This window comes from Acanthaster planci, linkage group LG02 (assembly GCF_054643075.1).
Source record: "Acanthaster planci isolate LZ-2023a linkage group LG02, COTS_SCS, whole genome shotgun sequence".
Classification (NCBI taxonomy): Eukaryota; Metazoa; Echinodermata; class Asteroidea; order Valvatida; family Acanthasteridae; genus Acanthaster; species Acanthaster planci.
Window position 1 is genome coordinate 6916757 of NC_141778.1, and position 25203 is coordinate 6941959.

General features: G+C 42.7%; 1 protein-coding gene across 1 annotated transcript in view; it reads left to right on the top strand.

Moving 5' to 3' along the window:
• Positions 1-1410: 1410 nt before the first annotated feature.
• LOC110986734 (cytidine monophosphate-N-acetylneuraminic acid hydroxylase-like) overlaps positions 1411-25203 on the top strand; it is a 28036-nt gene continuing 4243 nt past the window's right edge. The window contains exons 1-12 of the mRNA XM_022248889.2: positions 1411-1764; positions 5164-5255; positions 5891-6000; positions 13088-13278; positions 14775-14922; positions 15671-15752; positions 17233-17370; positions 18879-19014; positions 19384-19521; positions 20725-20772; positions 22364-22490; positions 23822-23944. Of these exons, the coding sequence (XP_022104581.2) occupies positions 1529-1764; positions 5164-5255; positions 5891-6000; positions 13088-13278; positions 14775-14922; positions 15671-15752; positions 17233-17370; positions 18879-19014; positions 19384-19521; positions 20725-20772; positions 22364-22490; positions 23822-23944 (1569 nt within the window). The 5' untranslated portion in view covers positions 1411-1528. The remainder of the gene's footprint in view (positions 1765-5163; positions 5256-5890; positions 6001-13087; positions 13279-14774; positions 14923-15670; positions 15753-17232; positions 17371-18878; positions 19015-19383; positions 19522-20724; positions 20773-22363; positions 22491-23821; positions 23945-25203) is intronic.

Below are 25203 nucleotides of genomic sequence, written 5' to 3' on the forward strand. Positions count from 1 at the left end.
CAAATTATACAGTAACCCCGTGCAGTTTTTAAGTGTCAAGCATTATTATTGGGAAAGTAGTAGGTTTCTTTTAAAATGTATTTCATTGGTAGACCAATAGTATTGTAATTCTTTTTAATGGAGGCGTTCACCACTATCTTCAGAAAACTGACCCTGAGTTGTCATGTACATGGAAAAATAAGTTTGAATGATGAAAGGGTACACTTTGAAAAATAACAAAAGTAGAAAATAAGAGTTCGTGACTTTCTCAATGGGAATTCCCCTTCTAATTTCCTTTAAATTTTACTGTTTTAGATCTTTTCAATTGAGAAATATAAACAAAACTCTGTGAAAGATTTTAAACGAACCTCCACACAGATCGACCTGAGAAAGTCAACGCGCTCATGCGTAAACGACACAGGTCACTGTCAGCTACAGAGAAAGCGAAATGTTTTCGTTCCACGTAGTGACCCATGTGTACAGGTCGCGGTTTGCGCTCTTAAAGTATGACAATAAAAAATTAACAAAGTGACAAATGATTTGGGCGTCCCATTTTTAACCGAGTACGTATATTTTGTCCCACAAAACATCTCATATATTAATTTAACTATCTAAACTTTATTAACCCTGATGGCAACCCCGCGGGGATAAATGTTGAACGCTGGTGCTTCATTGGAGGTGACTTGGCTGGGCTGGACATAATAATGCATAGCCACCAGAGATCGTATTCAAAACTTCATGTGCAGGGCATATTGTGATCCACTCGGAACCCGCGAATACAGGCAGGTTCACTTCTGGGTTAAAGGGAATTCACGCACGATTGAGGACTTCGGTGTAAAATTTTGTGAAGCTACACTCTAAAAAATGTGTTTAGAGGTTAAACACAATGGGTCATTAATTTTCTAAAGTTAACACTTTTTTGTACCCACGTTTTCAACATGTTTAACCACAGCATGTTTTAATGTCATGCGTTTAGGAATGTGTTTAAATGCTAAGTAAATTTCAAAAAACTAAACATGTACCATGGAATGGCATTAAGAAGGTGGAAGAGTCCTATATCCAATAGAGTATCCAGGTTTGGGGCCAGGGAGGAATGGATTTTTTTCCTAAAAACGACGGTCTAAGTTTATTTCCGTCCATGACATTCGTCCCCCAGAATTATGGTAGGCCTAGTATTGTTTTGAGAGCATTAGAATAAGTTCGTAGAACGGTCTTTGAAAAGGAATTGAGCTCATTAAAACGAACTTAGAGACAAAAATTCACTTTTTGAAAATGTAAGGTTCATTGCGCTTGTGGGCTTTCGTAGTAGAGAAAGTTATATGCCTAACTTGCGGGCAGTCAAAAGACGAGAATCACCGCATAGAAAAGGGTTCACTGTATATTAAACATATAATAGCTGAATAGGAATGGGCGTGTACACGACCGGACTATTTTTTGGCAGCCAAGGTCAAAAATCCCGTCACTAGGCACTATACAACTGACATGCAAGCACCATAAGTGCTGGGGTAGGTAAAATATACTGTATGCGGACTTCTTAGTGACCAGCACCATGGATCAGCAACGGAACACCATCTTCACTTTGTCGCCCAGGGAGACAAGCGGACTGAAAGATGGTGTCAACTTGGTCAGGGGCTTGGGCAATTTGAGGTTCATCATCTACAAGGATGCGGCTGCTGAGGACACGGATGAGGAGTCGGCGAGCGAACACATGTTTAAGGTCTGCCTGAATAAATGTAAACACCAAGGCGGGATATTCATCAAAGACATCGAAGACCGAAATGACTGGTAAACATGCAGCCTGCTTTTGACTTTTTCGTTCTTTTTACGTGCTAGTACTATGAGCATTCTGTGTCGTGAAGTCAGCCAATTGAAGCAAACTTTGCTAAAAAGGCCTAGTTCACTTCGTTAGTGTAAATCCCACCTTTTTCATCTTTTTGTTTTAGATTTGTTGTTGGCTGGTCTTAGTGTTTCTTACGAGCCCGGTTTTATCCTAATCTGTGCTGGTGCGACGGCCCCGGCCACTTTTGTTCGGGGTTCTGATTGTCTGATTCGTTTTGTGCGAAGCTTTACTTTGCTAATGTACAATATCCCTCTCTAACAGGAATTATTGAATTTGCATGTTGACCCGAGTTCGCAAAGCCTCTTTTATGAAGCTCATTTTGACATTTTTCTTGTATTTCATGTTCATGGGTCGTATGAATAAAACCTAGTAAATGCAAACAGCAAAAGGTTGAATTTGTATGAACAAAATGGTTTTTTTACTTTTCAGCATCTACTAGTATAAATATTGTGGCTGACTGCACAGCCGAATGGTTTTGCGCGACAGGGCTTCCGTTGTCTGCACGACATGTACAGACGCACACTGTGCAGCATGGCGCTATATCTGGAGACCTCAGCATGGCAGATAAGCACAATTGCAGTAATTTTGATCGCAAAAACTTTGATGAAGAAAATTGCTCTGCCACTCTCAAATCGGTACAACTACCTGCATCTGGTTTCTTGAGATTCCCTCCTAAAGGCATACAGCTTCTCCTTTTGAATGACATTCATGAACGCTGCCATTTTGAACATTAGTAAATGCTCCTCGTTTTCAGACTTGCCCTGACCCAGTCTTGAAAAATGTCAAGTAAATACTCCAATTCTGTGGAACTTACTCATTTTTATTCATACAAAATGAAGCAACTGCTTATTGTCAAGCACAGGTTTATAGAGTAAAAAGTAAACACTTTTACTTTTTAGCAATTGCACTAAAGTAAAAGCATTTGCTTCATTATTATTCATACAAAAATGAGTAAATGCTTCAAAAATGGTAGTAAAAGCAAATGCTACTTTTTATTCATACGACCCATTATTCTGCCATACCCGGCCTGTATGTGTAACAAGGGAGGTCAAGATATACACCAAAAGGAATGTACAGTATAGGCCTATGTCTACTTTCCATGTCAGTGAACGATAATAGAGCCTGCAAGTTGACCCCTAATGGCGCGCTTCTTGAACACTTGGACAGGAAAAATAACGTGCAAAGATTTTAGAATTCGTAATATTTCTTCGTTCAGTTTCTTCTTTAAAAAATCCAACTCGGAAAAGGGGCTTTGGAAAATATTTGCTAGTATAGCAATTTATAGAAACTGAAAAATTACCTGACCTAAAAGAGAAATATCCTGCAAAAAATTGAACCATCACTTCAAAAAATCTGAAATACATGAAGAACAGTGCAATGAGGCAGTCTCGTATGCAGATGAAAATTTATGGTAGTCCGTCGGTAAAAGCACAAATAAAAATAGATCAAAATATTTTAAATGGTCTTATAATTAATAAGTAATAAACTTAAAGCAATATTCTACTTCAATTACTAAAGATTCTAATATTTTATCTAATCTTTGCTGACAACAACTGCGTGATGTCAACTCAACGGAATCTAGAACCCATCGACTGCAAGTAGATAAATCTTTGCAACGTTGTACAATCTCGTTTTCACGTAAGCACGGGCAGTGAAAACAAACGTGCATTAATGCGCAGACCTAGGTAACGATATTGCCGGACGTAAAAGTTCGTTAAGAAATTTCGTTTTTTACCTATCTCCATGCGACCTTTCCTAAATATTACTTGAAAGAGACAAAGGTAAAGTTCCGACACGAGTGTTTCATGGGGTGGTTTCAGTGAGGAATTATTCTTCCAAAAATCATCGAACGTGATAGGACGGCCCAATGTAAAATCCGAATAGGGGGACTGCGCGAGGGTTCCGGAAGCTCGCTGCTGAGCCGCGTGACCTTTTACTTTCGGGCTCTATTCCAGAATTACTGAATTTATCAGTGAACTTCCGTAACCAGCAAAAAAAGAAAAACATTGCCATGTTATGGAAGTTTCCGTTTTAACATATTCCCCCCGCAACGGAGCTGCCTTTGAATATTTTTTGTTACATTTACACAAAGATATCACTTTTGAAAGTCACAATTTCTATTTCATAGGAAACACTGGAGCGGGGTTTTTGTGTTTGGTTGGTTTTTGTATGTAGTCATTTGGAGCTAGATAATCTGGGAAACTATCTTTGAGGTCTGGTAAAAAGTGCTAGGCTGAGGTAATTAGATATGGATACAACAGTAATTAGTAAATAAGTATATGGATAAACGTCTATATGCTATGGTGAAAAGAAAAATATGGAACGACCTTCTCCCCCATTTTGTTTGAAAGCTCGGGTGAATTTTATTAGTCAGTGACCTGACCGCGCCTTCGAAAGGACGTCTATAGGACAACAATAGTCAACTTAGTCACCGAAACTGCATGGCCGCTTTCTATTGAAATCCAAAGTATCCTTCACTCCAGCGGCAGTAGGCCTGTTGGTTCATTGCAAGGCCAAACTAAAAAAGCAACAAAAGTGACGAATCGGCTCGGCTGAGTTCAAGCCCTGAGAAATGGGTTAACATGCGCTACTGCTGTCTCTGTAGGGTTGGCCCTTCATGGGTCTTTATATGCCGCTTTTACCTCAACGGTGTAGATTCTGTATTAACATTTCTTTAAATTTATTAAAGCAAACATTTAGCTTTCAACTCTCAATCTGGGCAAACTCACAACGCCAAAAACTTCGAATCGAGTTCAGAGTTCATTCCCGCAAGTCAGAGCCTATTTAAGGGGACTTTGCAACGAGCTTCGTGATGAGAGTTGGTTACCGATCTCCGCGTTTGTCGTAATTGCTGCGCTTGTATACAGGGGATGTGACACGACTTTAATTTTTTTAACATCAAGTAAATATTTGTGTCATGGTCTTCTGGCGGCCGCCATGTTATTTTCTCACGACCACCAATAATTAAACAGTACATGACATCTATGTAAAATATCTTTGGTTTAGCTCAACATCGAAGGATTGAATCTTCCTTTATTCCCCTCTCCTGGACCTGCGTATTCTTGGAGATACGCTCTTCATGTCGCAGGCATAACGAACCAAGCATGCCTTTTTCTTTGGAACTGTGTGACGGAGGGGTTATTGTTGAATTCTCATCTGCCTCTATAGCGCCGAAAAATAATTCCATGTGATCTTCACAGAATTTGAAGGTCAAAAGGTAACCTGAAAATAAAGCTGATTGGATTCTTGGATTAAATTAGTCGTCAAAATCAACATGCCAATGATTGATCTGATGTTCACAAGGATGCCAATCACAAAGAAATTTTTCAATTTTTCATCGGCAGTGTACTTCGCTGTACCAAGCATGGATGGAAATTAGATGCACGGACCATGCAATACGTCAACCCTCCAGACTGCTTCAGTCAAGAGCAGCTTGGTAAGAACAATAAAGACAAAATGTTTATTGGCTGAAACTTACGCACGGCTCCGTCTAATGATCATTATGACAACATCCTAAAACATTATTGGTCTGCATGAATTTTGCTTGTCCAAGTTGATAACCATAAGCAAACCCGGCATAATTTATCTGGACGGTTTCCTGAACCTGGGGATGAAAAATAACTATTCTCCCCAAGGCAACACACTACGAGAAAGTTCGTAAATCTCCAGAGGTTGCCCCAAGTCATTCCATTAATTTTGTCAGCACCGGAAAAGAAGAGAAAAGATCCGGTTACCCTAAATGTATATTGCCACCTCCCGACGCCCTGTAAGGGCGGTGAAGACAAGGGAATGGACAGGTAAAATACACTGGTTTTTCGGTCTGTTGCACAGCAAAAGGTTCACACAAACAATTCAATGAAAACATTTTGGCTTTACAATTTTAACAGTAATCCCCAAAGTGAACAATAGCCCCAAATGACATGTCTTGAATCGTTATTATTTTGTCAGAAAAGGCACACCTTCAAAGGGCTGTTGAACAGAGAAGTGTAAAAGTTGCACTTTATGTTGCCTGTGAAATACTTGTGAGCCCTTCACCTAATTTACGTTTATTTGAAATTCCACCCTTGAAAGTACCTGAATTAAACGAGGATGGAAGCCTAAGCATAGTTGAGCTGCGGCCGCGCCACCCGTGGGAAACCAACAAGAGGGATCCAGAACCGCTCCAAGTCGGTGAAGTACAGGTAAGTCGATTTGTTTATTTGTTTACATTTTCAGCTATCTTTCAGTAAACAGACCGTAAATCTATTTTCAGATGTGCAGAGAATGAGCCACTTGAAATCTCCTGGTCGACGGTCAGTGGAGTAGCTAGGATTGTGTGTGGGGGGTGCACGAAGGGGGCACCAGCATCTTATAGGGGGGCACCAGCTTTCAGTGGTGTGTTTCTTGGGGGAAAGTTTTGTTAGCCTTGTTCAATATCCATAAATCCGTATTTTTCAGGGCAGGGGGCGCACCTAGGGGCACCGGGAATTGGGGGGGGGGCACATGCCCCCAGACCTCCCCCCGGCTACGCCATTGTCGACGGTAGGCACGGGCATATTTTCTGTAAGTTATGCCCCCCAAAATAAATGTCATACAAGTTACTAATTTTGAAGCTCTGCCTTACTGCATGTTTTCAAACAAGATTTTAAAACATAAACGAATCTGCTAACGATATAAGATGTATCAAATAAGCTTCAGTTAGTGATGAAATGTGTTTCAAAATTGATGAGCGTATTCTGCCAGATCAGGTAGTAAGGTAGAATGAAGTAAAGGGGCTAAATAATTTTGTCGCTAAAGAATAAAAGTTTCCCTTGGATTAACCATTGTCAGCCGGAAGCAGTTCAATCATAGAGAATGGACGAGGCCTGTAGATTGGTTCGAAGTATGGACGAGGCAAAGCCGAGCCATTCTTGCACGAACCTGCAGTTCCAAGTCTATTCTTTGACTTTGTAGTTTTGTTTTGTTACACAAACATGGAGTCCTGAGTCTATGACGTTACCCCTTCGCCCGAGTGCACACCTTTGTTCCATTTTGTGCACGGGTTGGCAACGTGAAACACTGACAGTCTTCATGCAGTAAACAACATCAGTGCTGGATACATGTGCATAGACGTACTCTCTTCTCTTCCTCTTGTGCCTTGGAGTAGTACGTGTGTCATTACAGGGAAACTTATCCAACTAAAACTACCACAGGACTCTTTGAAGTTGAGGAGTGGCACATCAACTTCAAGAGAGTAATTTGTGCAGTCAACACTCAGTGCTGAATATATTCTCTTCCTCCTGCGCCTTGGATTCATTATTATGTGTGCCATTGCAGCGAAACCTTAAGAACTAAAACCATTACAGGACGCAATGCAATTGGGCGATGCTATCTCAACCTTATGAAAGTATGGTTAGCACTTTTAGAACCACTTTACAAACCACTCAAAATGAGGTTCATTGACCCTTACATGTTCTTATGTATGAATCAATGCATATTGCTATTTCGTTTTGAGAATGGGCAACCTTGGGTTCAAATTATGATGCAAATTTTGGAGTTCAATGACAACAATAAAGGCATTTTTATAAAGCGGACGTATCCACCTAATATTGCTTATAGCGGGACATATCCACCTAAAATTGCTTAAAGCGTTACAGGAATTAACAACACGAGAATTTACAGGATAAAGGCACTGTTCCATATGTACGTTTGTGGGCTGCGTTGCGTACGCGATGCGTTCATGCGTTTCACTTTCACGGACACAAAAAACCACTCCAGTTACATAACACACGTGTGCGCTGCATTTGGCCGTCAGAATCACTCTCGGGGGGATTTGGACGGATACGCACCGCATGGCGCAAGTGTTGATGCTTATATAGAAAGGCGCCTTTACTCGACAAGCAAGATTACACAAGTATGTTCGAAAGCCGTTTTAAACGGACTGGGATAAATGTGCTGGACCGCATACTCAGGGAGCAGTAATCCTAATCGATCCGTCACCTCGGGACTAAGTTTGCGTCAATTCCATTAAATTATAATCCAACAAAAGAGTGGGGAAAACGTAGACACAGAGAGTTTATTCCTTGTTGAAAGGTGAAGAGAAAAATTCAAATCTTTGTTGAAAATCTTGCTTTATAGAGCACTGATTCTGAAAAAAACGAAAGATAAGCTTTAAATCATTTTCCGTGGAGAATGGCAAGCATACACAATAAGGCCGGAGTGTAGGCGTTCCTTGTTATCCCTTAAGTTTGCTCACTGTGCCTGTCATGAGGCCCTGTAAAATCAGTGCCACGGCACCAAACCGTGGTTATATTCGGGGGTGCGGGTTAACGCGGTTCTTTCCTCGCTTTGTACCAATGAGGGCCGGGTTCAAGTCCCGACTTGACCCCGGGCTCTAAGTGCATTTGGTTTCCAGTCCATATGCGCCCTCGCCTATTCTCCAGGTTCTCCGGTTCCTCCTGCCTCTAAAATGGACCTTCTTCCTGACTAACTCCGTAATGATGTGATGCTGATTAATAATAAACGTATAATTACTGGCGCAAATAGCCTGAGTTGCTGAAAGTGCCATTAAAACAAACAACAACAATATAGTCATACTCCACCCCAACCGGTCACGACCGTTTTGACCGAAACGAGGGGAGGGGGGATACGAGGGTAATCTCATCGTTGTTACTAAACTACAGTAACTGTATAGATTTTTCACGGATTCGCAATATAGGCCTAACTGTAGATTTGTTACGAATCTACAGCCACCTATATAGATTCATAAAAATAATCTACACTTTGAACAAAGGAGTGACGTCACAGGAATAGTTTATTACTACATTGTACAGGTTTTCAGGTGAAAAGCATGTTTAATAGCCTCATATTTTTAACCACGCCATCAATCACATTGGTGACAACATACTGCGTGACAGGCTTACAGAACTGCATCTAACGCTGTTATTTGCCGAGCCCGTTCTGGTCCAGTTTGTTTCAATAAACGATCGCGTCAGTCATAGTTTCACATGCATTCACCGCCTCAAGCCAATGGATTTCTTTTTTAAATACACCCAGACCTAGATCGACCTGGCTGTCAGCGTGTGAAAGCGACAGGACCTTTCATGAACCCTTTGAAACACGTGACGTTATTTTTGGCCCTCAGAATCAGTTTAGCGTGGCCAAGGCCAATGTTAGCTTTGAGAGAAAGCAAATGGTTTGACATGACTTTTCTCCACACTGTGCAAAAATTTAAGATACTATTGGCTCTCTTCCTCTAAAAGTATCATTTCTATCTTGTTTTAATAAGAAATCACACGTTATATCAGCATCAGTACTGGCTAAGCCAAGCAGCGCTCACTATAACGGATGTATGTGTACCCATGCATGGCCTTGAGCATTCTGTCATTTTTGACACAGCGGGCCGTATCCTTGGGTATGGTATGTGGTTGTGGCTTCGCACGGTTTCTTATGGTAGCCCTAGAGGGACATCGCCAATCGTCAATATTACCGCCAATATTTGCGACCACAATTCACCACTCGCTCTTCAACCGCTAATATTGACGCCAATATTCGCGACCAATTTTATGACTTGTATCTCCAGTCACAGATATTGCCGCAATATTTTTCTAGCAAGCTAGTTTTCACGCGCTCGCGCAATGATCTATATGTTCGGCTTGATCTCAAGTCGTTATGCGGTCGGGCAGTTTGGCATAACGCACTGGGCACAACGTCAAAAAGCAATTGCTGTGTCTATAGCCGAGCAACTCACTCGCGACCTGCCTTGATGGAAAAAATCGCAGCAATATGTGCGACTCGACATCCGCGTCAAAATCCCGGCTTCACCACAGCCAAGCCCAACCTCACAAAGCCCGAAGTTGAAGCCCTCCGTGATCTCCGCATTGATAAGACCATCCATATCATCACGGGTGACAAGAGCAACACCACCGTGGTCATGGATCGCACAGCTTACACCAAGAGGGTACAAGACATCCTCACATTCTGCGCGTACCGTCCTCTGTCCAAGTACCCCACCCAAGCCACCGAGAACGCATTGCCAGCAAGCTCCTCGCCCTCCACAATTCCGACTCCATCCCAGCAGCTCTGTACCGCCACCTCCGCCCGTCAACATCTTCCTGTCTAAGATTCTTCCAAGTTCAGCATGGAACAAGAGCAAGACGGAGAACTCTCCTTCATGGAATTCCATATCTGTCGTCGTGCGTCGTCCGTCGTGCGTCGCCCCGTCGTGCGTCGTCCGTCGCCTTTTGCTTTTGAAAAGCAAAAGGCGACGGGCGACGGCATATATGGAATTCCATACTCCTTCCTGGATGTCCACCTGTCCAGGAATCCAGACGGCACCCTTTACCACCGTGTACACCGCAATCCCACCCACACCGATAGGTACCTGCACCAGAGACCTTCCACCAACTAGCCATCAAGACATCAGTCAACCGCACCCTCGTCCACGGAACCTTTGAAATCGGCGACCAATGCAACCTGTGACAAGCACATCAAGACGGCCCTGCAAATGAACAGCTGCCACCACAAGCGCATCAGCTTTCCAAGCCCCCTCCAAGGACACTAGGGGCGCTTACACCCAAAGCCCCCCAACCACCACCGCCACAGTATATCTACCATACCAGGGCTCCACTTCCCACCAACTCTGCATTACCCTAGAGTCGGCCAACATCCAAGTCTACCCGGCACCCAACAAGCTGCAGTCTGTACTCCACACCCACAAGGACAAAGCACCCACCCAGCAGTCATCCCGGTGTATATCGCATTCCACTTGAATGCGGGCAAGTATACATGGGAGAAACCGGCAGGAACCTCCCCACCAGGCGTGCCTAAGAGCACCGTGCGCACGGATAATACGACAAGTCGGCCATCGTCAAACACGCACACTCCTCGGACTACCACATCAAATAGGACAATGCAGAAAACTCATCGCCCCCATCCAGAACTGGCTCTCAAGAAGAATCAGAGAAGCCGTCGAGATTTTCTGGCACACCACTGTCCCCTAAGACATCGGTTTCAAGCTCAGCGACATCTGGCGCCCAATACTATATAGCACCCCAAGACGATTCCCACCCCGGGCAGTAGGGTCCTCCACACCCGTAACCCATACCAACCACGAGGCATAAGGGTCCTCTATACCCGAACCCAAGGTTTCCGCCAATTCTGCATCTCGGCGCGGCACCACCACAGGATGCAACACCTTCGTGCCCCGGTGCATGCGCAGCAGTTACACAACCCGCAATCCCGTTCCACGCTCCACCGCTCTCGGATTACCTTTATAACCTAGTTGTCCGCTCGAGTCCGGCAGACTCTCCTAAGGACGGCCACAGCATTGAGTCAACACTCACTGGTTCTTCTATAACCACAACTCCAAAAAAGAGATTGATTCCATTGTGTACCCACAAGCCTACCTCTCATGTAACTTCCCCCATGCAAAGCTTCAAATCTTACTTGAGAAGGGGTTTCTTCCTCTACGCATGCAGAACACAAAACAAATATCAAAAGATCAACTATCTGCATCAACATCTGGTTTACTGCATACTGATCGAGGAGTAGTAACGGCGATTAAACTTCCGATAACATTATAAAGTCAATCGTAGTCAACATCTATATAAAGGAATTTCCTTCGCAAGAATTTAGTGCTCTTGAGTTAATGGATCAAGAGTACAAAATCGGAAGGTTGAGTATGCAGTCAAACACCGTTGGCAATCTGCAAAGATAGCATACGCTGCTAACATTGCATCGCCACGTTGAACATAATGAACAGTCAGACTGGATCACTGCTATTGAGGATTGATATACGGAATCCCCTGCAATAATTTCTCCCAACCTAGGCTCCGGATACTGCAGGGAGAGGAGGTGTTACAAGCCTCTAAAGACGCGCCGCTGAATGTAATTTTGTACTTCGTCGTTTTTATATTGAGCGCTTTTTGCGTTACATCCTTGAGTTTTCTTCGATGATAGAAGTACAAGCTTTGTGACTCGAGATCAGACGAGCAGTGCATGGGTGTAAATCCTGGGGGGTGGAGGTATATGGCCCCCTCTACACAAGCACAAACAATTTTTAGGTGGGGGTAAGCGGTTGAATCATCCCCCACTTTTTGTGGTGAGTAAAAAATTAAAACGGATTTCGATGATTTTTTAGAGTTCTAACCACTAAAATGTATTCAGTATCACTCAAAAGAGGGAAAACAATTTTAAAAAGCCATAAACAGGCCCTTCTGAATACATTTTACAGATATGCATCAATATCATGTAGAGTCAAAAGGTGTTCTCCCCACTTTTCAAAGTTTCATGGCCGGGCAAGTCATCCCCCACCCCCCCCCCATTTCCGGTACAAAGTTACGCTACTGGATCAGGGGTTCAAATCCAGCTGCCAATAATAAGTTGTAGCCTTGCATGGAGAAGTCACTTCAAAATCCCTGCTTGCCTCTCTCCGCCCAGGGGTACGAATGGGTACCAGCATAATGGGTAGCAACCTGGGAGGGACTGGCATTCCATCCATGGGGAATAGACATATTCGTTTCATGCAAAGGAAACTAGAGTTCAACAGTGCCGATGAGCCTAATAGCTGATTTGTTTGAGTTTTTCTTCAGTGGGTCTTCTACAATCAATACTGAAAAATATGGACAAATTACAAAGTTTAAAAAAGTCTCAGACATATGTCAAATACTTCGGAGAATTTTTTTATTTTTCTTTAAACTTTGGGCGTCCATAATTTGTCACCGACACCACGAACTGCCACTCCGTTGCAACTGCGTATCAGTTCGTATTAACAATTTCGGTTTCATTCCGAAGCAGCATCCGGTATCGCGCGCGCACATCGGACACTGAAGCTAAATTGACTGACATCCAAGCTTGTTATATGGCAATGCAGGAAAAAATGCTTTGAAAGGTTTGACACGAATTTAATCCATCTGTTTACTTGCTGCCCTACCGAAAATTGAATTAGAAATCGTTTTAACTTGTAGAATTAGTTCGTGAAAACGAAAATGTACAGAGTTCGTTCGTAACGTACAGAGTTCGTAAAAATGAAAACCACTCAGTTCTCTAAAATGCACACAAATGAGCTCAACTTGGGCACAACTTAGTGTCAGTTCGTGGTGTCAGTGATGTCGGATATTGTGGGCAATATAGCTTTCGATTAGCATGGGAGAGAGAGGGAAGAGAACGGACAAAAGTCTTTGACATAAGACATTTAGATTTTTTTCTCCTTTTTTAGACTTCGAGGGAAAAACGGTCAATTCAGTCGACCTTCGAGTGATACTTCGTGGATGCTGAAGTTTTGATGTGTCCTGTTTGTCACCTACACAGGTCACCTACATCACGCATGCCTGCATAGAGTTAAAGCTGGGAGATCTGGTAATGATCACGGACCCGTGGCTGATGGGCCCCGCATTCGCCCGTGGCTGGTGGCTGATGCACGAGCCGCCACCAGACTGCTTGGACAGGTTGGTCAAAGCCGACCTCATATACATCAGCCACCTTCACTCCGACCATTTGAAGTAAGTGGCCAGGCCGTTACCTGTATTCTGATTCAAGTCGACCCGTCAAAAAAACACTCATGAGAAAATGTGGTTTCACGCAGACAAGGCATCGAGATCTCGCAAGGTCTAACGACCCAAGACTCAAGTCTCGCGAAGATTAAGACTAGATTAGACTAGGGTTTTGGTTGCAAAGAGGGGACGCTAAACAAAATCCAGAACACCAGAAGCCAGCACATAGAAGAGACTAACCATCCTATGACCGACCAAATAAGGGTACCTTATAGGAACATACTAGCGCAGAAAGCCTGGAACCTCAACATTTGCCTAATTGATATTATTTTCTAATCCAAACTCGAGGAGAGCAAGCCTTTAAGGGGTTTCGACCAATTATTCAGGATCTGCGCTTGTAATAGGGAAGGGTCTTTGTGAGTTATTTCGAGGAAAACGAGAGGAAACTTGTCTCCTTATGGGCTCCTATCGCATATGAAGCAAAGGATAAACTCTAAGCCTCAAAAGTGACATTGCAAAGAAAACCTCAATCCAACATTTATAATGAATATGGATCAGGCAGTTGCACAGCATATCAATGGGCCCATTAGACGAAAACTTGCACATTCATCTACCAACTACAAGAACAATGTAGATATGATAACCATTGCAGCCGGGAAAAAGGCATCGGAAATTGTTATATCGTTGTACTTATAGTCGTTTTATTTATACTGTAGTATTCCCTGGGTACAACGTGTGCACGTCACCACAAAAATGATGTTGAAAACGCCGGCATTACTACCATAATCTTGTTGAACCTCTTCTGACCGAATCCATTTCTAATTCAGTCGTTCTTGAAATCACGTCTGAAATTCCACTACCAATTGTTCCGTCAATGATCACGTTGATTTGCACTTATGCATAATGCTAATGTATACTGCGGAGAGGGTGCACGAATTAGAGGTGTCCTTTCCTATTGCCTGCATATCTGTTCAAGAGTGGCGTTTAACTTTGCTGTTTTCTCAGCTGGAGAATCAGCCGATGATTGAGTTGTCTCCATAATGGTTGCTTACTGGCTGCTCAGTATGGTTGAGATAAAGTGGTACAAGGTAGAACAACAGGCCTTTCTCTAGTAAATTCGTAATTATGCACGCATGCGCACAAATGGTCTTGGCGGCAAGGGCCATTGAAAAGTAAAGGGTGCGATTTTGATCATTTTCTCTCAGGGTTTCTTGCTTTGTTCAGTTTTTCTTCAGAAAATCCCATTAAATCGTTTTTGCTATTAGTTTCTAATCTATACAGAATTTTCCTGCTCAATCTCGTGCGCACACTATTGTAAAGTCCCTTTACAAAGTACTAAAAATCCCGCTTAGATTAGAAACTAGGTTTGACGGCTTGAAAAAAGCAATAACATATTGCATGTACAAATGCGGCTCTCTCCAAGACAAATTGCCCGGGCGGCAACCATCATCGATATAGTAACACACATAACTTCTAGCACCCGTACCTTCCTGTTGGCATGGCAGTTACCCAACGCTGGAGGTGTTATCTGAGCGCAATCCCGACATCCCAATCTACGTGGGCGACACCTCCATGCCGGTGTTCGTGAGGTTGGAGCAGAGCAGTGTAAAACTCAACAATATTAACATCAAAAGATTGGGAACGTGGATAGAGGTGAGAGAAGCGGATAATCTTGCCCACTCAAAACCCCTTTTCCCCGTCAGATTCCAAGTTTGACTGAAAAAATACGGTATCTGGACATGATTCTTGTGATCCATCGTTGTTTTACAATACTTAAACACCTAAGTTCTTGGTCATGTCTTTACTGTAGAAGATCAAAATGTTTAAATCACTGAGTTTTATTCTCAGTGAGAAATGTTTCGTGCCAAAAAAAATTGAAGACTCCTCTATGTAAAAAGATTTGATTGGCTCTTTCCCATTGTAATGGTTTCCATGGCTACCCATGACTTTTTTCTGAGGACGTATTCATGAAAATTCAATGTGTCAAGTTTGGTTAGGATCCATTAAGGTGTCGTTAGATTGTTACCGAATGTCTCCCTTCCTTTACCATCTTTTTTTCTTGTTTGGGGACGTGTCACCGATTTCAAACAATACCTGTGGTGATTAGTTCTTTGGGGCTGCACTAAGCCCCTCCTCCATCCCACAGTCCACTAGTATGGGTGTTTTTTGCATAGCAGGGTCCAGAAGGGGCTAGAGTGGCAACATTGGATACGTTCGAAACTTACACTGTGCACCCTACCGCGTAACGACGCCTAGTGTGTGCTTTTGCAAGTGTAGCCTCGCTTCTACTCGGAGTGTAGTGATTTCATGCACAGTGCAAACCTGCAGCCCTGAGCAGTAATGTAGATTAAAACAATGACATGAGGTACTTCTTTTGTCTTTTCAATTCAAATTTGAGCAGATTAACAAAGACATGCGGTTTATGATTATGATGGATGGTGTACACCCTGATATGGACACGTGCTTACTCGTCGACTACAAAGGTAAGCCGTTCTGGCATAAAGCTATCTTTTCCAAGAAACGTTTATTTTTGAGACGTAGATTATGGTTGGTCAAATTGAGTTCTTCACACTCACTCACTGCAAGGGTGTTGTGGTACCTCTAGGATTTGATGATGAGGTTAATTTCTATATGATGAAGAAACCGATGATGCAATATCATGTCGTATAGCTCATACTAATATATCAGGTGCTTGAGTATTCGGGGTAGCTTTCTATGTTGTGCATTTCTTCCTTGGTTTAGCAATATGACAGCGTTTGAAATGTTTTAGATCCACCATTTTTACACAGCCTTACCGAACTGGCGTGGGTATAAGTGCGTTGAGTGATGTCAGGGTATTGGATATCCAACTAAGAATTGCTGATATTTCTTCACGCAACATGCGCCTGCACAACCATCTGCAGAGTTGCAGTGAGAAGTGATCGTCACGCCGAGTTTCTGCGCGTTCAAAATTTCTAGCCTCATTCACGTCACGTGACTAGTAATGGCAGAGCCCAGGAAAAATTCGAGAAGCCTATGATACGCGTTTCCCATCTAAAAACGTAACAGAAATACTTATAAGCGGCATAGCTTTAATGGAAAATCGTATTCGAAAGCTTGTAATTCAAGGCTGCAGTCGACAGCACCTTATGAGTCCATATCGTATGAGTGATGAGTGGTCATCAAGAAACATTCAGCAAACTTCTATGTCAACGTTCTTGAAAGCTCACGCCCCCCTTATATAAATTTATTTCTGTTGTTTGATTTAATACGTGTTATACTCTGTAATGTTATAGACCTACATAAATTATAAGACAAGATATGAAAGGGGAAATTACTTATGAAAGGACATTCCTCTTTCTCGACTCAGTTTTCCATCTTTCTCTGGGTAGTTCACCGTTGCGCAAACCTCAACTATTATTCTTTCCAATTTTATCTATTCCATGTGCACAACTCAGTATTCCTGGGGGGGGGAAATGACGTTTTAAAGAAAAATGACTCATCCAGTTTTGAAAAACTCCATTTGAAAGTGCAACGCAGTGCATAACGTTCGTTCTTTACCTTCCTGAAAAAAACATATGCGTGCGAGGGACGCGTTTTGGACGTGATGACGCGAGGTCATTCGGACGCGCGTGCGTGGTCTGTCCTTTCGGGGAGCCCCTGCGCGAACCCGACCCGGTCGTGCGTGCTTTGTTCCCGAATGACCCTGCTTTTTTGAAATACCAAACTTGTTTATTATTTTGCCTGCAATATGCCGTCATCCCAAGATACAACATGCCTGGAAGCTGAAGTCCTATTCTCAGAATGCTGTCATGACATGATAATTAGGCCTATCTTACATTTGGACGTCGACATCTTGCCTGTAAAATGTCATCACCCTGTTATTAAAATATGTCGGGATCTCAACCACTTGGATGACAACTGCCAGAGCTCCCTAGAAAATTAATGTGAATTAATCGTGTTTTCTTTCCGTTATGCACGTAGGTCACCTGATTTTAAACACAGTAGACTGCACCAATCCCAACGGTGGACGTCTGCCCTCGGGTGTAGACTTGATGCTGAGTGATTTTGCCGGCGGTGCCTCAGGCTTCCCCATGACATTTTCCGGCGGGAAATACACAGGTATACTTGTTTCCCACAATCCCTCGTGGTCTTCTATCTTTAAGTCAGACAGTATCAGAGACTGCAAACGATTAAAAAAAACAAAAAAAATGGTCTCGAAAAAACTTTTAGATACCCTCTTCGACAAAACAAGAAGAACGCATAATTAAGTTTCTCACCTTCTCAATGCATTTTGACGATATTTCCATCCTGAAACAGTTGCCCCTAAAAGTGGTGAAATCCACGTTACTACATGTATGCTGTGGAAAATATTAATCTGGGATGCTGTCTGAGTTTTATTTAACCATTTCGACTTTGTTTTAATTATGTTGAATTTTCTTTTTTCCCCAAAGGCTACACAGTGAAGTTGACTGATTTGCACTGTGAATATCTTTTCCATTCATGGCGTAGCAAAGGTTGTTAAGGTTATTAATTTTTGACCGAGGGATGGATGCGAAAAGGGATATTCAACCAACTTCCGTTCTGAAGGGTGCTGGGTGTCGCCGCCCAGAGTGGGCACAAAACATTTTTCCGGGGCAGAAATATCCCGGGGGGGGGCGAGTACTCTTCGGCAACTGACTGAAAAACGACAAACAGTGCAAGGGAGTAGTCACTGGTCAGTGTCGATGTTTTTCAAGCAGATTAGTGATTTTTATTCCATTTCATCTCTTCTTAAAATGCCATTCGCATTTATTTTCCCCTCTTTTCGGCTTTTTTTCCTGGGGCTGGTTTAGCACCCCCTCCCGCGACGCCAATGGAAGGTAGACTGGGCTTTTATTTACTTTTCCAGCCGCCGACTTCGTAAAATCGAAAAAATACAGCCTAGATTTAAAATTGTCATGTAATTCCCTCCAGCTGCCAAAGGTGATAGTCCCTTTGCTCGTCTAGCCAAATGGCCATATGAAGCAAGATATGAGACGGGGAGAATCCCCCCCCCCCTTGCGTTGGTCATTGTTTCACTGCAATCTTAGGAATTCTTTTCAGACATCTAGGGGGGATGTGTTAGGTAACAGTAGTTTAGAGTGTTTATAATGAGTGGACATAATGGGAGGGACTCATTTCTTGCTGGATATAGCGATATAGCCGTAGCAGTTCAAATTCCCCCTGTAGTGTGCGCATCTAACGCCGCGCATCGTAATCAGTTTTGGAACAAGATAATGGAGGACGAAAAGTGGCCATCTGCTTCTCTGCTATCAGAATAGTTAACAAGCAGACTTTACGTCTTTGTAACATGCAATTTTAGAGTTTTCTACCTTTCTGCTACCTGAAATCAGAATGACATTTTTCTACTTTTGCAGTTTTCGGACTCCAGGATTATTATCATTGGAGTAGAGTCTACTCACGTCTTCCAAAAAGCTTCTTGAAATGCGTCGATAATTTGCTCGTAATGATTCGAATTATGATGAGTCAGTTTATACCCAACAGAACTTGAGTCGAGGAGCCAAACTTCTGTGATTGGAGTGGCACTCAGCAATATGCTCACTCCCTCTCGTGCAGGAGATAACCGTTTTCCCCTTTTTCGCCCAAAGAGGAATGGAAAGCCGAGTTTGTAAAGCGCGAACGTCGTAAACTGCTGGACTACAAGATGAGGCTTGTACGGGACACTAACCCAAAGGTCTACTGTCCCTTCGCCGGCTACTTCGTTGAGGCACACCCCTCTGATCAGTCAGTAAAGTCTAGATTTCTTTTATATTTGGGGTGGGGGATCAGAAGGGGATTTACAACATCAGGCCAAGCTGCCTTACGACACTTTTGCATGTCTGTGAATTGTATTACTACTTCAGTTATGTGTCCTATTTTGTGCGTATATTAAGTCCAAAATGCAGACAGAGGCGTGATAGTTGCAATTTGTTTTGTGTACTCCGAGTCTTCGAGATGACAAACTGGAACAGTAAACAATAGTTGATCGGGCATTGGAAATGCCCCCTTGGTCTGGAAATGGGCAGTGCACAGATTCGCCTATTCGGGGAATGCTACCGAGAATGATGTTTCTCAGTCCTTGAAACTAAACGACTATTTCCTGCCGATCACCAGGTACATCAGGTCGGTCAATACCAAGAACGACCCAGCTGCACTGAACGATCTGATCCGGCGGAACGCCCCTCATATAAATACGTGGACTCCCCGCCCAGGTGCGGTGCTGGATTTACAGAAAGCAATCAGTGGAGACAGGTAAATGGGCCCAGGCTCTGTAATCGTTTGATGCAGTTCTTATAAAAACTCTTTGTTTCCCATTTAACTTTATTTCCATTTTTGTTGAGATGGGGACTTTTTTTACCTATTGATTTTTTGGGATGGATAAATTTATGCGAATTTAAGTATTTATGAGCAGGGTATGATGTCTGCATTGAATAGATGCCCGAATTTATTATTAATTTGTGTTTGTAAATTTTGTTAACATGTACGTTAAGTCGTTACATTTTCTGTTCAGAGCAGTACTCAAGTGAGCAAATTTGCTCTTAAATATTTTTTAATAAGCACGGTTTAGTTCCCAATTCAGACAGAGAGGACCCGAACTTCCCGCAATAACATTACGCAAACAACGTGCCTCTGCATCATGGAAAATGTAACCTGTAGTTTTCCAGTGACAGTAACCAAGGGGTGTCAATATGGAGTTTTCTTACATTTAAGAAGAATAGAAAATTCCAACAAAAATTTTTCAACAAGACTCATGTCAGGGGCCCATATGTGAATTCGATCTTGAACGACGACCTGAGCTTCAGAATATACCAGTGCAATTGCTTGTGGGTATTGCCAGGAATTTCTACAGGGGCTGCAAATTTCCTTTTGGGGGGGGGGGGACAATTAGGATCTACGAAAGCAACAGAGGGTGCCATGTTTGGAATACTTAAGCAAAACTAGCTGGTGCTCTGCTTAGCATCATGATAAGCAAGGTTCCATCGGTTACCAGCACCAAAAAAGGATGTGGGCAACTTAGGGTTAAGTGGGGCCTATATACAAAATACTGGTGACTTGGCTTGTGACTTCCCGATGGAACACTTATTGTCCCTGAATGACCTGCTGACTGTAACCTCACTTGTGAGCTTAAAATGGCTGTCACTTCTAGAGATAGGTGACCCAAATGGTCAATGGCATGGCAGAGCCATGGCCCGGAAAACAGGCCCGTCGACCGTTTTGCCGATCCAATAACTCTCTGACCAACACGCCTGTCAGATAGGCAGCCGTGCTAGATCGACTGAGTGTTTAAATATCTACTCGCAAAACTGACTGACCAGATGGCTGATAAGTGACCAGTCAAGAAAAAAATAAATGATAACTCGAGCAAAAGACAAACCTGTCAACCACGGACAAACCAACAAGCAAACCATCTATGCCTACTAACCGCACTGCATTCAACTGTTTTCTATGCCACAGTGATTTCATTCATGATCCTCCAGCAGGAACCAAAGTCTTCAAAGACAGGTAATAAGAGTGATTAAACTACGTTACTACATGACGACTTTATTAACTAGTACAACTCGGTTTGTTGAACAGTGGTTCAAGCTTTACATTATTATACTAGATAAAACATTAAGCTTTCCATGGTGGAGATAGACTAAAGAGAGGGCTTGCGGTAACACCAGGTGGATGGATCTCTTTTGAAAGAGTTCTGGTTCTGATAAGAACCGTGGAGTGTGAACTGTTGAGTGTGAACTGTTGAGTGTGAACTCGACGTTTCGACCAGTGTGCTCTGGTCGTCCTCGTACCAGGGCAAAAAGACGCAATTCAAATTCTAGCCACGTACATGGCTCTTCAACTAACTTTAATTCCACTCAACTCGCCCCTCCCACCTCCATCCCGAAGCCGGTTAGTTTAGCGATATTTTACAACTGTCTCCCCGAGTTGGAAATGTTGGTAAAGCAAGTCATAGGCCTATCTCAGTCCAGTTCGGTTCCAGTGGCGTAAATTTGTACTGGGAACTGGGGGACGGGGTAGGGGGCAGATGACTTACCCGGCCATGGAAATTTGAAAAGTCTGTGGGGGGTACTGACACCATATCACCCTCAGGGACGATGTTCATGATCCAGATGTACAGTACACCTCTGCAGAACTTTACATCAGTGCGGTATTTGTGGCTCTTTACAACTAGAATATTATTGTGGTTGTTCGGAACTACAAACAATTCTTCACATTAAACCTTATTTTTTTCTCAGCACGTAAAAGTGGGGGCGGAATGATTCAGTAGCCCATCCGCTCAGTCAGAAAGTGTGGGAGAAATATGATCCGCCATAGGGATTTACGCCCATTTTCAGTTCAGTTCATTTATTTCCACAGTGTTCACAAATATATACGCGTAGATATATCTCGAAATTATTCTAACAAAGGAGATTGAAAACTGCAGAGGGGCTCAAAAGAAGCAAAGCTTGTCAACATGGGACCCTTTTAATTTAAGGCCAGTTAACTTCATGCTGCAGGCGAAGTAAAGGCGAAGCGAATTTGACGTCACTAAATATGTGCAGCAAAATTTCGCTCGAGTTGAAATGTGTTCAGATTCCTGAAGTATGAAGCGGCCTTCACACCAAAGCGAACACAAACGCGAGTTTGTGACGTTGGATCCAGTAGTCGCGTTGCGAATTCGCGAAAGTTGAACATATTTTCACTCGAGCGAAATTTCGCTGGAAATCTTTTGTGTCGTCAAATTTGCTTCGCTTTCGCATTCGCCTGAAGTATGAACCGGCCTTAAAACTTACAGGTGTGGGCGATTACCAGGATGGGATATAGACGTGGTATTTGTATTCATCAATAATATTGTTTAACGATATTGTCGAAGCAAACATTGAATGTTAAAACGTTTCACACAATATTAACACAATTATGTTGCACACAAAGATAGACAAGGCACAGAACAAACAGAACACACTGTTGTTGATTTCCTGTTGTAGTCTGATCAAAAACAAAAATGCGCTCAGCTTTGATAAGCAGTCATGATAGCTGTATATACTGTCACAATGGAAGGTATCAGTAGAGACTTTGATCTGTGACTCGAATGTAAACTCTGGTACTTATCCTGCAGCTGGGATTTTGAGAAATACGTCAACAAGATCAACTCTAACATTGAAGACGAGATCTTTGCGTATCCAGAGTGGATCCAGTTCTACTACAGATGGGCGGGGTTCAAGAACTACAACCTCGTTATCAGGGTAAGCGCTCCCTGGTCGAAACTACAGTAACCCTCTTGTAAAGTTGGAAAATAATTCACAAGTCACCCCGAAAATGTGGTTGTGGCGGATGGCGGATCTACAGAGGGGTACAACTCGATAAATTCTGGATTATTCATGCTCTAGCGTTTTGAGTGCAGATTGCTATTAAAATCTGAATGAAAGAGTTTCAACCAACCCTATCCATTTGCGAAAGAATTAAACGATTTCGATCCTGTCTATCTATCGGCAAATACACAACATCGGCCCGCCTTTGAAATAATATTTTGTCACCTCTCATCCCACTTTGGATTACCATTTATCACTCCAAACGTTTTCCACCATATTTCTAATTTTGATGTGGTTGATTATTGTCACCGCGTTCTCGCCCATTTTTTCAAAGGACTGAAGCCCTTGACCTATAGACAACAGATTCAAATGCTTATATTCGTTAATTGGGCGTATAATTAATTGGAAATGGGCGAACTGTCTTGTTCAAACACATTGAGTTAAGGGAACCATACAAAGTGAGTGTACGACGCAGATCTGGTATATATTGCTTTGTGCCCCTTTTATCCATTTAAGGGTCATTTTGTTGCCTTTTTTGTTTTTATGCGAATGCAAATTTGCATAGCTGATTTCGTCTGTGGCAGAACCCCATGCTTTAGAGCTCTTTTTGGTACCAGAAATTTCCAAGATTTTATTTTGAATACGTAAGTTTGTTTACTTTCATGGTTCTTTGTTTTTTCAGTTCATTACAGTTTGCCAGTGTGAGCAAAGTTTTCTAATAAATATTTTGAATGAGCACATTTTGGTCTCTTAAACAGAAGCCCCTATAATGAATTGTGTCTTTCAAGAATGACTTCAGCCTTGTTTGTCAGGAGAAGAATTATGAATGTTTAAAGAGTATATTTTGTAATGAGAGGAGCCAATGGACATTTATGATATTTTCGTACATTTAAGAGGGGTAGAAATTGCACAAAACGTTCGAAAGACGAAATTTACATTACGGATTCTTTAAGGAAAACAAAACTTAAGCCCCTTGTTCAAAAAAAAAGGCTTACTTCCAAAAAATTTATTTGTTTTGTCAGAAAGATTCGTCATAAGAGATGTAATGTTTGAAAATTCAGATCTGTCTACATTAGTAACACTTTTATTGTTTGATTATGCTGTGCTGGTGTGTCGTTGTCAATTTGTAAATCCATATCTATAGATGCGAAAGTAATTTGCCTATTTCACTAGCGATTTTCCTTCATCCAGTCACGCACACAGGAGCAAGCAGAAGGGATATTGAGATTGACCGAGACGCATTGTTTAATGTGTTTCTTTTATAGATGATTGAGAGGGATGACGACTTTCAGCCTGTTGTTGGAGGCTACGATTTTCTAGTTGACTTTCTTGGAGAGGAACCGACCTTCCCATCAGAGCGACCAGAAAGAGAACATAATTATCTTGAGGTGCGCATGTTGTCTGACGTCATTCGGTTAACATGTGTTTTTCATTTTGAGAACAAACATATACCTCTTCATTGCACTCATCATAGACTAAAAATCTTGAGCACAACTCCCTGAGATAAGAAGCTACAAACAAATTATGTGAACTTTCCATACGAGAAAGCCTTGGTACCAATCTTGCGTCACAACAATAAGTCTATGACAGGGAATAGCACATGCACCTACCCGGTTCGTAAGTGTGACGTCACTTCAGTTTAAACCACGCCCACTGCACAGCACATAGAGTACGTCCATTGATCGTCGTTTACACACGGTGCGTTCGATTAGCTTCCCTGAATACACCGGTGTTACACGCAAGGGAAGCCTCGAAATGAAGCTAATCGAACATTGCAGTGTATTCGCCAAGGCATTCTGCGAAAAACGTCCAGTCCCCGCAACGTTCCATCATGTCCATGCTCGAACAGTCCATCCGTGACGTCATTACACTAGGGCAGCCTCCAGAGACCCTCTCGCCAGCCGGGGTAGAGGTGGCTGACACCAGGGCAGGCACGAAGATCACGTGATGGCTAAACAAACGCTCTCGTGTAAGTTAGACTAACTAAGCTAATCGAACTCACCCATAGAACCATGGAACCGAAAGTTAACGCGCAACTTCAGCGATTGTCCAATGGGAGCGTGCAAATCGTGGCGCGTGCGCCTTTGTGACGAAGTCACTTACTAACCAGATTATATCCATGAGAGCCATATATGCAATCACACGTATGAAGCCAAACCACGGTTCACAACCATGCATGACATCTATGATGTTCAACCAACCATGAAAACTTCACGTGTGAAATTAGGCTCCTACAACATTCGGGCTTTAGTTTCCTGGAAAAACCCTCCTTGTCTTCAATTTTGACCCAGGATTCGAACCCACACCCCATACATCACAAACCATTATGCCGTAAGGGCTTGACTCTCGCAATTCACACAAGTTGGCGGTGTTTTTACTGTTGATATACTGATGAACGGCTACAATGTGAGTCTAATACACACCAGACATGCGCAATACAAAAAGCGCACAACCACCGTGGTTTGGCTTCAAACGTATGATTGGCATATATATTTCAACCATAAGCCAATGGCAACTTCCACTTACATAGACATGCGTGTGACTGCCTGCCGCAGCCACGACTTTTGCGCCCAGCCTGAGAGCTCAAATAAACACTGTCTGAGTCATTATGAGAAAACTAATAATTCTTTATAGACCACTCTCATTT